Source organism: Asterias rubens, chromosome 9, assembly GCF_902459465.1.
Source record: "Asterias rubens chromosome 9, eAstRub1.3, whole genome shotgun sequence".
NCBI classification, from domain to species: domain Eukaryota; kingdom Metazoa; phylum Echinodermata; class Asteroidea; order Forcipulatida; family Asteriidae; genus Asterias; species Asterias rubens.
The window spans coordinates 16,457,816-16,470,627 of record NC_047070.1 but is presented as its reverse complement, the minus strand read 5'-3'; the positions used below and the strand labels follow the sequence as shown (position 1 = coordinate 16,470,627).

The 12,812-nt window shown below is 37.5% G+C and overlaps 1 protein-coding gene across 1 annotated transcript in view; it reads right to left on the bottom strand.

Annotated features, from left to right (window-relative positions):
• Positions 1–7,516: 7,516 nt before the first annotated feature.
• LOC117294583 overlaps positions 7,517–12,812 on the bottom strand; it is a 39,222-nt gene continuing 33,926 nt past the window's right edge. The window contains exons 13-17 of the mRNA XM_033777055.1: positions 12,325–12,528; positions 11,673–11,915; positions 10,867–10,989; positions 9,644–9,861; positions 7,517–8,467 (exon numbers count right to left, since the gene is read on the bottom strand). Of these exons, the coding sequence (XP_033632946.1) occupies positions 8,236–8,467; positions 9,644–9,861; positions 10,867–10,989; positions 11,673–11,915; positions 12,325–12,528 (1,020 nt within the window). The 3' untranslated portion in view covers positions 7,517–8,235. The remainder of the gene's footprint in view (positions 8,468–9,643; positions 9,862–10,866; positions 10,990–11,672; positions 11,916–12,324; positions 12,529–12,812) is intronic.

The window sequence follows — 12,812 nt, the reverse complement described above, 5'->3', positions numbered from 1 at the left end:
TTGATACAATCAAATGCGATGTAACTTCACACAACAGTACGTAGAGGTGCAAATTGTGTGCATGCCTGACATCCTAACATTGTATTCCAACCCTCGCCCGCACACCCACACACAATGTAAATGCACTCCGTGCATGCCTAACACCTGTAATGCTTTGATTTATTGAGACTTTTCTTACTAAACTTGTCCATATGTTTACAAGGAGAAAAATATCACAACCAATTTATTAAGCTTGATTTTATTTTGTATATTAATTGATAGTGGTTAGGAGAAAAATGTCACAACCAATTTAAGCTTTATTTCATTTTCCTTAGCTGCGGGCATACCCATGAAAAACAGTTTCACCCTAATGACTGACAATTACAGAAATTACAAAAGAATACATTGTTTTGTTTCATCAGATTTATTAAAGCATGGGAAAGTGGCGGTTGTATGCCGATTTTTGTATATTAATTGATAGTAGTTCAAAGAAAAGAACATGCAAAATATTCAGCAGTATAAGTAGTTGTTTTAAAAATTAACCACTTTGTTAGGTATTTTCATGCATATCCTCTAAATAACAAAACAAAAATGATTTATGTCGAGCTAATGATGTCTCGGCAGCACTGTTAATATGTGAATATTCATGTTGTAAGATTAACCCTTTATACATCAAACGGCATACCGCCCACAGCCGCCTGCTTACATTACTCCGTCCGCATACTGCCCACAACCAACTTCAAAGTTTGACAAGTTGTGTTTTGAATTTAACACAAGTGATTAAAACCCAACAAAGCCGTAGATAGAGTGCGATCATTCAAAACATTATTTCATCCTCTACAATATAATTTCAACTTGTAACCAAGGAAAATAAGCAAAACAAAAGTTAGCTGAGGTTTTTCAGGTATGGAAGAAAAGCGCAGTGAGGAGAAAGGGACGGTAAGTGTAGTAGTAGCACATAAAGAGCGCTGTGATGCCAGTTGTAAAGCAGCGCTGGCAAAATATAGAAATAATTATTAATATTAATCTCCACAAAATGTGCATCCAGCTATTTTCATTCAATACATACTCGTATGTTTAGAGTGAAAGCTTATGAGCAGTGGCAGGGCTCTCAAAAGCTATTTTGGCCGCCTGCCCCAAATTCTCAAAATACAAAATTTTGCACTTGGGCAAAATTGTCAGCGCCCAGAAAAAAAATTATTGAAAATTGCTTACGCTGAACATAAACCACCATTTCAATGCCCCTTTTAATCGCACGCTAGTAGTGGTGTACAGCGACTGGTATCCAAAAGTCAGCAAATTTGTAACATCAATTACGCCTGTATTTTTCTTAGTGTCAGAAGGCGACCTGTGTCCAAGACTCAATGTACTTGAGTCGACCCCGTGCTGTCATAAGAAATATTGTTACTGTGAGAAAGATTGTTACTGTACATTGTCCTTCAGGGGCCCGAGGTTGACAACTTGACGAGACACATGAACGGTGTACGGTACATGGCAGTATAAGAAAACTACTCAAACTTTCATTCCTAGATAAGCTGTCGTGTAAAAAGTGGGATTTTAGTTCTCGATCAGTGTTCTTAGATTATCTTGCAGGATTACTTTGCGCAACCGCCAATTAGCACAATTAGCTTTATCATGCAGGAAAAGTTTGCGCAAATTGCTGATACTGCAGGAATAGTTTGCGCAGTATGCTGATATGTGCAGAATGATTTGATAATTGGGCAGGATTGGTTAATGCCGAACAAAATTTAACACAGTGGAGAACCCCGAGCAGGGAAGAAATTAATTGTATTTTGCCACCAATGCTGATAAAATGTTCAAAGTCACAAATTGTTTGCATGGACAGTCGGGTTACAGGAAACTAACAAATTATAATTATAAGGACTATATCAAAAAAAAACTTTGCACAGAAATGCATCTGCACATTATTCTATTTTGTTTTTGCCCTTTACCGAAACATGTGAGTGAAAAAAGTGCTGGTCGAATATGGACAATTTCCCCCTAACTAGACCAAGTAAAATTTTGACATTATCGGTCACACTAGCGCCCCAGTGTAAGCTATAAAAATATGAGGAGCAGCAACATTTTCTATGGCTGTAACACAAAAAATGCCCCAAAATGACGGAAATACCCAATGAATTACCTTAAAAACTGCCTACTGGCTTCTCCATATGTTTAAGATGCAACACTAGGCATGAAATAGTACTCAGTGTAATTTGCTGTTGCTAAAAAATTATTATTTTTTGAGACATTCCGCTGAACAATCTTTGTTGGTTAACCTATGCTAACGTCACGAACATGATTTGAATGGGTGCGTGCGCCCCCGACTACTCGATCGTCGCTATCGTTGTAGAGTGTGTAGTGAATTAAAGACAGTGGACACTATTGGTAATTGTCAAAGACCAGTCTTCTCACTTGGTGTATCTCAACATATGCATGAAATAACAAACCTGTGAAAATTTGAGCTCAATTGGTCATCGAAGCTGCGAGATAATAATGAAAGAAAAAAACACCCTTGTCATACAAAGTTGTGTGCTTTCAGATGCTTGATTTCGAAACCTCAAATTCTAAATCTGGGGTCTCAAAATCAAATTCGTGGAAAATTACTTCTTTCTCGAAAACTACACTACTTCAGAGAGAGCCGTTTCTCACAATGTTTTATACTATCAACCTCTCCCCATTACTAGTAATCAAGAAAGGTTTAATGCTAATGATTATTTTGAGTAATTACCAATAGTGTCCACTGCCTTTAAACCAACAGCTGTTTATATAGTCTGGTTACAAGAGGGGGATGTGCACACACGGTATACAAGCTAGCCATGGGAGATATGTGTAGGATTTGCATACTGTTATTTGATAATTAAAAAATTATTATAAGCATAATTACTATCATTATAGGAAGAACATTAACAAATTAATTAATTCAAATAAAAAATTGTTTTTCAAATATATTAATTACTAAGGGTTATAATAATAATCATTAAAATAAGAAATGTAACATTCTAACTTATTCAAGTTAAATTATTTGCTTCAATAATTAATAAATGATAGTAATATTAATAATAATCATTAGGCCCAACAAAATAAGTGTTTGTTTCCGATAACCCGATCGTCCGTGTAAAAACCTTGCGACGGTAACTTTTTTTTTATCAACATTCGTTGCCCAAATAAAATGTAATCTCTACCCACCATTCGTAAGGAAATATCGTTAGAGAATTTTTTTTTTGTAATGCACATGGTTTAGGGATAACTTTCCGTATGGCGCCACCACTTTTTCACTCATTTTTACAAAAAGGGATATCTCATTGAGGTTAATTACGTACTGTATTATTTCATATCAAATGAAAAAGTGGTGGCGCCATACGGAAACTTTTCCTGGTTTAGTCCAACTCGGGCGTGTTTCGGTAGTTCGGCGAGTAGGCTGGTTTACAGTGCTTGGTGATCAAGTGACCAAAAGATAAAGCGTTGAGCATATTGAGAAGTCAAAAAACGTGCGATGCGGCAGAAAAACAACAGTGAGTACCGAGCAGAAAAATGCATTTTTTGACGATGTTTTTTAATTTCACTCAACAAAGAGGGAATACAAGCATTATGAATGTATATTGAGTATGTGGGGAAAGTTTTGGTAGTGTAGTACAAAAGAAACTTCAGTTATTGCTGGCTAACCGTCGTAAAACTTTCACCTATCGACGCTTATTTGAAAAACGTATAGCCTTAAGGAGGCCAAAAATACTAGACCCCTATAAGGCTCACAGGGGAGCCTTATAGCTTCTAGAAGTATCATTTATTAAGCATAAAATATTCATGAAATCAAAATTCGGAAGTGAAAAAAAGGAAAAGTTTCCGTATGGCGCCACCACTTTTTCATTCGCAATAAAATAATATAGTATCTAATTTACCTGATTGATATATCCCTTTTTGTAAAAATGAGTGAAAAAGTGGTGGCGCCATACGGAAAGTTGTCCAAAAAAAAGGGGAACAAAAATGAAAATAACAATTAAAAAAAAAAACGCGACCGAGATTTTGCTACTTGGATAACTTTCCGTATGGCGTCACCACTTTTTCACCGTTTTTTACAAAAAGGGATATCTCATTGAGGTAAATTAGATACTATATTATTTCATATCAAATGAAAAAGTGGTGGCGCCATACGGAAACTTTTCCTGCTACTTTTACGGTCGGTTGGGATAGGGCAATCCAACAATTTTTTTTAAGGCCTAGTGTAGGGGAACTGTAGTAGTTCAGTTGTCAACTACTGGCTGCATTAATTCATTAAATTAAATCATTAAAAAAAGGGTGTAACTAAATTTGACTCACAAAAATAACTATTATTATGGGGTCTTCTATCTGCTGAATTATTTGTACTGCCTTCCAAACAAAATAATGTAATAAACTGTAAGGGGTGGACACAAGCATTGACTCGGAGGTCGAAATAGTTTTCTACCTCCATGTGACAAGTACGCATTTGGCCAATACTCGTGTATTTTAAAAATGGCCGCCACCCAACTTCCAGATAATCCTGAAGAGGGAAAAAATAAAATGCTAATTGTGACTGTTTTAAATCAACAAATTTACTGCAGGAGATCTACAGCAGAAGGTATGTATATGCATTAACTCAACTTACTCTGTTTGGAGAGATTTTGGCCGCTGAATTGCACATAAAATGTGAAAGAATTGCCGAGCTAAAAAACGTGGAACTTACCGAAGTCAGCCATGTTGTCAAAGAGGGCGCTCGCTTCGGCGCAAGATCGGAAACTGGAACGAACCACATAAAACGGGTATTCTTTACGGTAGGTAATTATTAATTATGGAGTAGTGCCTACAATTTAAAGCGTATGTTACGAACTTTCAGTTTTAAAATATTATAAAAGAAATTACTGGCTAATTTAAACCGTTTTGGAACGATAAAAGAGGAAGTGAAGTACGATTTACAGCCCTTTTTGACAGGACACCCCTATTGCATTATGGAACAGACATGCCTTTTCAAAACCTCGACAGTGTACGGAAAACTAATGGGCGGGGCTTATTGTATTCTATTCAGCTACTTGTCAAAGCCTTTACAGCATCTTGAATATCCCACAGGTCCCTTTTGCCATCGAAATATGAAAGTCAAGTTCTCTTTAAATTTTTTTTTTACAATTTTGATTCAATTATAATGTATCTTCACATTGACAGATTTATCCAAATACACTAAAAGAGTATTATGAGTCACAAGTAAAAGTTTTAGCTGATGATAGAGTGTATTTGCAGAGGCGCTTAGCATGAACCGTTACTCAGAATCAAATATTTTTTGTAAGAAAAACAAATCCAGAACAAAATGGACCTTGCCAAAGGATTGTTTTTCTATTCTCTTTAAAGAGACTGTGGGAATTTTGTTCCTAAATTTTTGCAAACTCCCCCAAAAATAATATACATGTACAACAAAGAAGCTAAATAACATATTGACTATGACTAAAAAAAAGTTCCCTTTTTGTAATATTTTATTGCCATCTGTTTGAAAACCTTTTCAATACAAATTTATGAGACTCACTTTTTTATTTCACAATATGTACAAATAATTTGGCAAAATAAATACTATACATTTAAAACTATTTTTATATCTCATTTCAATTTCTTTATCTGAATGTGACAGGACGGATGAACTGGTCTCATATAAATAAATTAGATCAACGATTGTTCGAAGACACCAAATATAAAATCTGGAATTGTAAAATAGGAAATGTCTACCTCTTGTTCAGCAAAGCAACTTGGTAGAATATAGTCAATAAAAAATGATGTAAATTAACGAATAAACTAAAAGACTTGGCAGGAAGATATACATACAGGATCTAACTTCAAATAGCTGCTTCATTTGCTTTTGATTTCCTGCTAAGCAGAAATAAGCAGGATACCAGGATACATGGTGTTCGATGCAGTAACCTTCAACTGGTTAGCATAATGTAGCTATGCTTAGCTATGTTTTGTGTTTAAACAGCTCCATGAAATTGGGCCCCAGATCGTGACAAACCCACTTGAACAACCGCCCTGTACTTTTTTCAACAGCACAATTTATGTTTAAAGGCACTGGACATGTTTGGTAATTGTCAAATACCAGTTTTCTCACTTGGTGTATCTCAACATATAGGTCATCAAAGTTGTATGAGAATAATGAAAGAAGAAATGTCCTTGTTGCACAAGTGTATGCTTTCAGATGCCTGAGAAAGGCTTCAGGCTTTCAGGTCTGTCTCAGATTCCCATATTTTTGAAAGAAAATTACCTCTTTCTCAAAAACTACGTTACTTCAGAGGGAGCCAGTTCTCACATTGTTTTATACTATCAGCAGCTCTCCATTGCTCATTACCAAGTTAGTTTTGATGCTAATTTACATTTTAAGTTATTACCAATAGTGTCCAGTGACTTTAACAGAAAGACACAAGGAAGTACCACTTAGGAAAGTGTCTGTTTTTAAATAAATAAGAAAACATTCACAATTAACACCATGGGCAATGAAAGCACAAAATATTATGACAAGAGATTTCAGTCAATACAATAAAGGCTACCAGAAGAAAACCAATCAAAACATGATATCTGATCATCAATCATATTTATCAGGAGATCGATCAATGATTTGAAGAAAACAATTCATATTATATTTGAACAAATTGAGTAATTGTTGAATCTTCTAATGGACATCAAAACATTGATTATGATAGTTTACATTTCAAAACTGGCAGCTTCTCGGGCATTTCGGATCTTTGGTTTCAATGATTTGCGCAGGAAAGAACCTGTTTGTTTCCACTCAATTTCTCAAAATCATAAAAGAAAATTTTAAATAGCACAGTAAGAGATAGGCTGCTACCTTGTGTCACACACACAACTATTTGGATGTCAAGAAGCTGCAGTGTGTATCATCCCTTTAATGCACATGTGGAATTGTTAAACAAATGAACTGAAAATGTTAAGCGGCATTATGCACTGTTCTCTTTAGAATGCAAAAATTTATTTATACAGACTAACTAGCAAACAACAAACGTGTTAACAAAGGCATTATGACAGGTCCATGGGTCATGGTTACATGTCAATATTTCAAGGTGAATCTACTTTCTTAAACTCACAAATTAATTTATATATATGGTGTGACACTTTAACTTTTGAAAGACATTCTGCAGCCAAGGTGTGCAGAAAAATGCTAGACGAGTCACTTAATGGCCATTCTGCAGCCAGCATGAGCTCACAAAGCAATTGACATATATATATATATAGATTATATAGAAAGGTTTGCGGTAACACCATGTAATGACTATCTCTAATGAGTTGGGGTGGTTCTGAAAAGAATCCTAACCCTAACCAACGGTTCTTTTCAGAACCACCCCAACTCATTAGAGATAGTCATTACATGGTGTTACCGCAAACCTTTCTATATTGTATTTCCACCATGCAAAGTTTCAAATCCTACTATATTAGGTTTAAGAACTCTGGATCCTTTCCTTAATCCCTTTCCCCCTCTCTTTTTCTATAAATGGATATGTATTTGTTTGTACTTGTCTTATGCCTCTGAAGAAGGTCCGGATTGGATCGAAAGCTAAGGCCATCTACCCTATTCATTATATATTGATATATATATATGTTGTTGTACTGCTCAAACTGTTGAAAGACATTCTGCAACTAAGGTGTGCAGAGTATTGTAGAAGAGTCACTGTCAATGGGGTGTTGGTCTACAGTCTGAAAGGCATTCTGCAGCCACCATGAGCTCGCAAAGCAATTGACTTCTATGGTGTACCACTTTGAATTTTGAAAGACAATCTGCAGGCAAGGTGTGAAGAATAATGCAGAAGAGTCACTATCAGTGGATTGTTTGGCTACATTGTGGCAGGTATTCTGCAGCCTACATGAGCTCATAAAGTAATTGATATGCTGTACCACTTTAACATTTGAAAGACATTCTACAGCCAAGGTGTGAAGAATAATGCAGAAGAGTCACTATCAGTGGACTGTTTGGCTACATTGTGGCAGGTATTCTGCAGCCAACATGAGCTCACAAAGTAATTGATATGGTGTACCACTTTAACATTTGAAAGACATTCTGAGCCAAGGTGTGAAGAATAATGCAGATAAATAAGAGTCAATGTCAGTGGATTGTTTGGTGGCAGGTAAAAATAATAATAATTATTAGGAATTCTGCAGCCAACATGAGCTCACAAAGTAATTGATATGTTGTACCACTTTAACATTTGAAAGACATTCTATAACCAAGGTGTGCAGAATATTGCAGAAGAATCAGTGGAGTGTTGCTCTAACTTTCTGGAAGGCATTCTGCAGCCGACGTGAGCTCTTATCGGAAGTCAACTGATGGAAGTTAGAGCTATGCCGAGCGGCTAAGACATGTATATCTTGATCACAGCATTCTAAGATGCGGACTTTGAGCAGATCCTGAAGCTCCTGGTTGGAGTCGAAGTTGAAGGCATGCTCCTTGAACGTTCTTATCTGGTCCACAAACTTTGCGATAGATCTGTTGTGAAATCAAAGAAAATCGTTGTCAAATAGTTTATAGACTTTAGTAAAAAAGTTGGAGGAAAATGAATACTGTACACATGGACTGGCGATGAGGACACTAGAGCACTTCTGTCCCCCAAGAGACTATGAGTGTCAAAACAGGAACTTATTTAAATAAAGCCCAGTTCATACTTCCTGCGAAAGTTTGACTTCACAATTTCAGCATATCTTGTGGTCTAATGAAGTTGAATGATCTTACTAGATTTGTGAATGCTAAACAGGTGAAATTCAAATACTTCTTTGAATGATCCTGGCGTTAAAATGAGTTTGAACACACCTCTTTATTTTTCTGTATTCTGGTTAGCTGAAACACGGTCATGTGGGATGAACTAATACAGTCTAGTGATCGAGCACGCGTGTTTTGCAGGGACTAGTTCCAGAGCGGGCACTAGTCTTTGAAAACAGTGCCCGGTTACAATGCCCTCTCTTGACTTGAACCATGAACAGCAACTACAAAACTTCCTTTCTTTTCCAGATTTCTGGTCTTATTTCACATTTAAGACCTTCGACCTCGGGAAATAGGTCCCTCTTTTGGTCACTAAAAGTCCCTTGGGGGAATAGACGAACACTAGTTACCTCATTGCCAGTCAATATGTGTATAATAAAGTTTGGTTGAAGTTGATCAGGAAAACCTATAATAGTAATGCCCCCGGAGTCTTGTATCATCTACCACTAAGAACACTTCTCTCCCAGGTACCCATTTATAACCCTACGCTAAGAGTAAGCAATTACATGTGCAGTAAAATAAATTGCTCAAGGACACATATGCCACAACCGGGATTCAAAACCACACCCCGATGACTTAAGCAGCAGAACTTGAATTGGATGCTCTTAACCACTTGGCCATGAAACCTGGTCAGGTAGAAAGTATACTACTCTTTAATAGGAGAAAGTTAACAATAAAGGGGTAGGAGTGCGTTTTGGCGACCCCAACCAAAAACTGTTTCGGTTGTTGGTCGTTGGTTCTGCTGTGCAGACTGAACGATAACCGAGTTGTGAGCTCGGTTACCGTATTGGTTATGACGTCAGAAACAGTTTTTGGTTGGGGCCGCCAAAACGCACTCTAGGTTTAACAATTGAAGAGCAGATGATGGACTCGAAAGAAGAAGGAGAAAGTTCATTCTAGACTGACCTCATTTTGGACCATTTGTACATGCCGTTGGGGAGTTGGAACCCGCCAATCTCAAGCTGCTGCACATGCATCAGCAAGAGTAGAGTGGGTGGAAGGGTCGGGGAACCTTTATGGGCGTCTCCCTCGATCAGACTGTCCCCGTCTCCTTGTAGATGAACCTTGGAGGCACACAGCTCCTCGTATAGGCTCACCACCTTGGATGGGAGATTGCGCCATGCCTGAAATATAAAACAGTAACAAATAAATCCATCCCTGTAAATTTTCCTTGAAAGGAGGTGTCCATTTGGGATTTCACCTTACGATTAAAAAAAAAAGTTTTCTCATTAGCAGTGCTAGTTTTTTTTCTAGACACTAGTATTTTTATCTGTCAATGAAACTCAGTTTAGACACCCATATCAAGAAGTTTTCTCATAGACCAGAGTTCTGTAGACAAGTCCCTGTTGTGTGAGTCTGAGTCCTACCCAATGAGTCCACTCCCCTTTGGTCCAGACATTAAAGGCAGTGGACACTATTGGTAATTACTCAAATAAATTATTATCATAAAACCTTACTTGGTAACGAGTAATGGGGAGAGGTTTATGGAATAAAACATTGTGAGAAACAGCTCCCTTTGAAGTGACGTAGTTTTCGAGAAAGAAGTAATTTTCCACGATTTTGATTTTGAGACTTCAGATTTAGAACTTGAGGTCTCGAAATCAAGCATCGGAAAGCATGCACACACCTTCGTGTGACAAGAGTGTTTTTTCTTTCATTATTATCTCACAACTTCGACAACCAATTGAGTACAAATTTTCACAGGTTTGTTGTTTTATGCATAAATGTTGAAATACACCAAGAGAAAAGACTGGTCTTTGACAATTACCAATAGTGTCTACTGCCTTTAAGCACAAACCATTGCAAAGAGTTAAACCACTCATTGTTTGCAGTAACTTTTGCCCAGGGCCACCAAACCATGATCCAAGGAAACAATTGCCTGTACACAAAATCCACACAGTGTCTCACCACTGCCAACACACAAAGAAACTTGAATGCCAGTTGATAAGCCCTCAGCCGTTTGTCAAATGATAGTTTGACTTTTTCTGTCCTTCAAAGCGAATGGTTCAATGTTATAAATCCTCTACAATCTATCACCAGAGACCATTTACATGGAGTTGCTCAAGCACATTTATTTATTCAGAACAGGACAATTTTTTTGCTTAGAGCATGTTACAGTTGTTACTTACTGGAACTTGTCTGACGATGACGTTATCCAAAGAATCCAGAATCTGAACGCAGGAGGCAAAGTTCCTCAAGTCGTAGCAAGTCTTGGCCACATTGATGAACTTACACAGGAGAACCAACTGAGACTGTCAACAAAAACAACAACAAAAACAACTTAAGTTAAGAAAGATCAAATTATTAAATGATCAACTTGAACAAAATAGAAAAGTTAAAAAATGATGATTTTACACAGGAAAACAACTTGAGTCTGTCAATGACAAAACTTCAGTTAACTAATCTTTTGGGTTTAACAAAACAAAAATCACATTTCAGGCACATTACTTGACCCTTGACCCATACTCTTCCACGAAAAGCGTTCTGGGTTCTTCTAAGTGCACTACCAATCTTACTAGTACACAGGATCTACAGCTTAATCTTCAATCCAAAGCCAAAGGACAGAGCAACTAAAGGTTATGGATCTTGCTCAAGGGCACAAGTGTCATTGTCATAACAGGGACTCAAACCCACACTCTGCTGATCAGAAATACCAGATCTGGAGTCAGGTTCTCTTAACCACTCAGCCATGACACTCAATTTTGCCAAGATTTTGACAACCGAAACTGGCAAATCTCGCGGTTGTGAGATTACAAAGGAAATGTCTATAGAACCTTACCATGACCTAAGTACAGCCGTGTTGCTTTCTTTCATTCAAATTTATGCAACCAAACTGACACCCGAAAGGTAAAATAGTATGGCACTTTTTTTATTTAATGGTAATCGGTTTTACTTGGTGATCTTGCGCATAGGGAACATGACAATCTTTATTTACCTTAGCCGAGCTACAGCTAACCACTTCAGCAGACACCCAGTGCGAGACTTCCTTCGCATGATGTAACAGCGCCCTCACAGCTCTGTCCTCACCATGCAGCCTGACGAACAAATTTGGTGCGTCGGCACCGTCTGGGGAGAACTGGCCTTTCCCTCCAGTACCATCAAAGTTATTGGTGTTGACACCGATGCCTTTACTACGTGAGTTGAGGAAGTGGACAGGATGGGCATGATGGAAAAGCTCCTGGAGAACAAGACCAGCAATTATCAACATAGTTATTCACGATTGGCATATAATAATATAATAATAATACAACTGGGTTTTTATATAGTGCTTTTATTCCATACATAGGAGCGTATCAAAGCACCAATTACTTGAATCTACTGATGATGACTAGAGCAAGCTATAGTCGGAACGTTGAGATCAATTAGGAACTCACTCAGTGGTAGTGAAGTCCCCTCGATCCACTAAAGCAAAAGTAGTAGTCCTGGCTGATTTCAGTTAAAAAACATGACAGTTGTTTTCAGAACTAACAAGTCTCCTGAATTACATAATCTACTCCGCGATAGTAGAATACAAATTAAGACAAGTTCTCAAAAGAAACATTATCTACTGGCATGTATATCCGGCAAGAAGCGGGTAAGTATTTTACCTGTTGTATGAGAGTAAGCTGATGAGCCAAGCTCATGGACGTATGATCACTGAGAGAGAAGCCTTCTTTCTCCATCGATACCGTGGGTAGATATGAGCTGTCTGCCTGCTGCTTCGATGAGTCCTTCTTGGTTAGACATGACATAATGCCAGCCTTCAACTTGCCTCGCCCTGTCTTGCCTAGTAGACTTCTGGAGGCTGATGCCTAAGAGGTGATAAGAAACAACAGGTGGTGCAAGTTGTTTTGAGCATGTTCAATTCAATTCGAACTCACATTACACCCATACTTCATGACAATATCCAAACAATTTCTTTTTTAAAAGGCAGACAAATTAAACACGTATGATGGCACCATCTGGATCAAGCCGAGGCTTATGGTAAGATGCCTTATGGACAGACAAACAGAAGACGAATATACAGACAGACAGGTAGAGCAAAGTCAATGTTTAATGAGGATTTTGAACAAAATGTGAAAAAATTGAGATATGG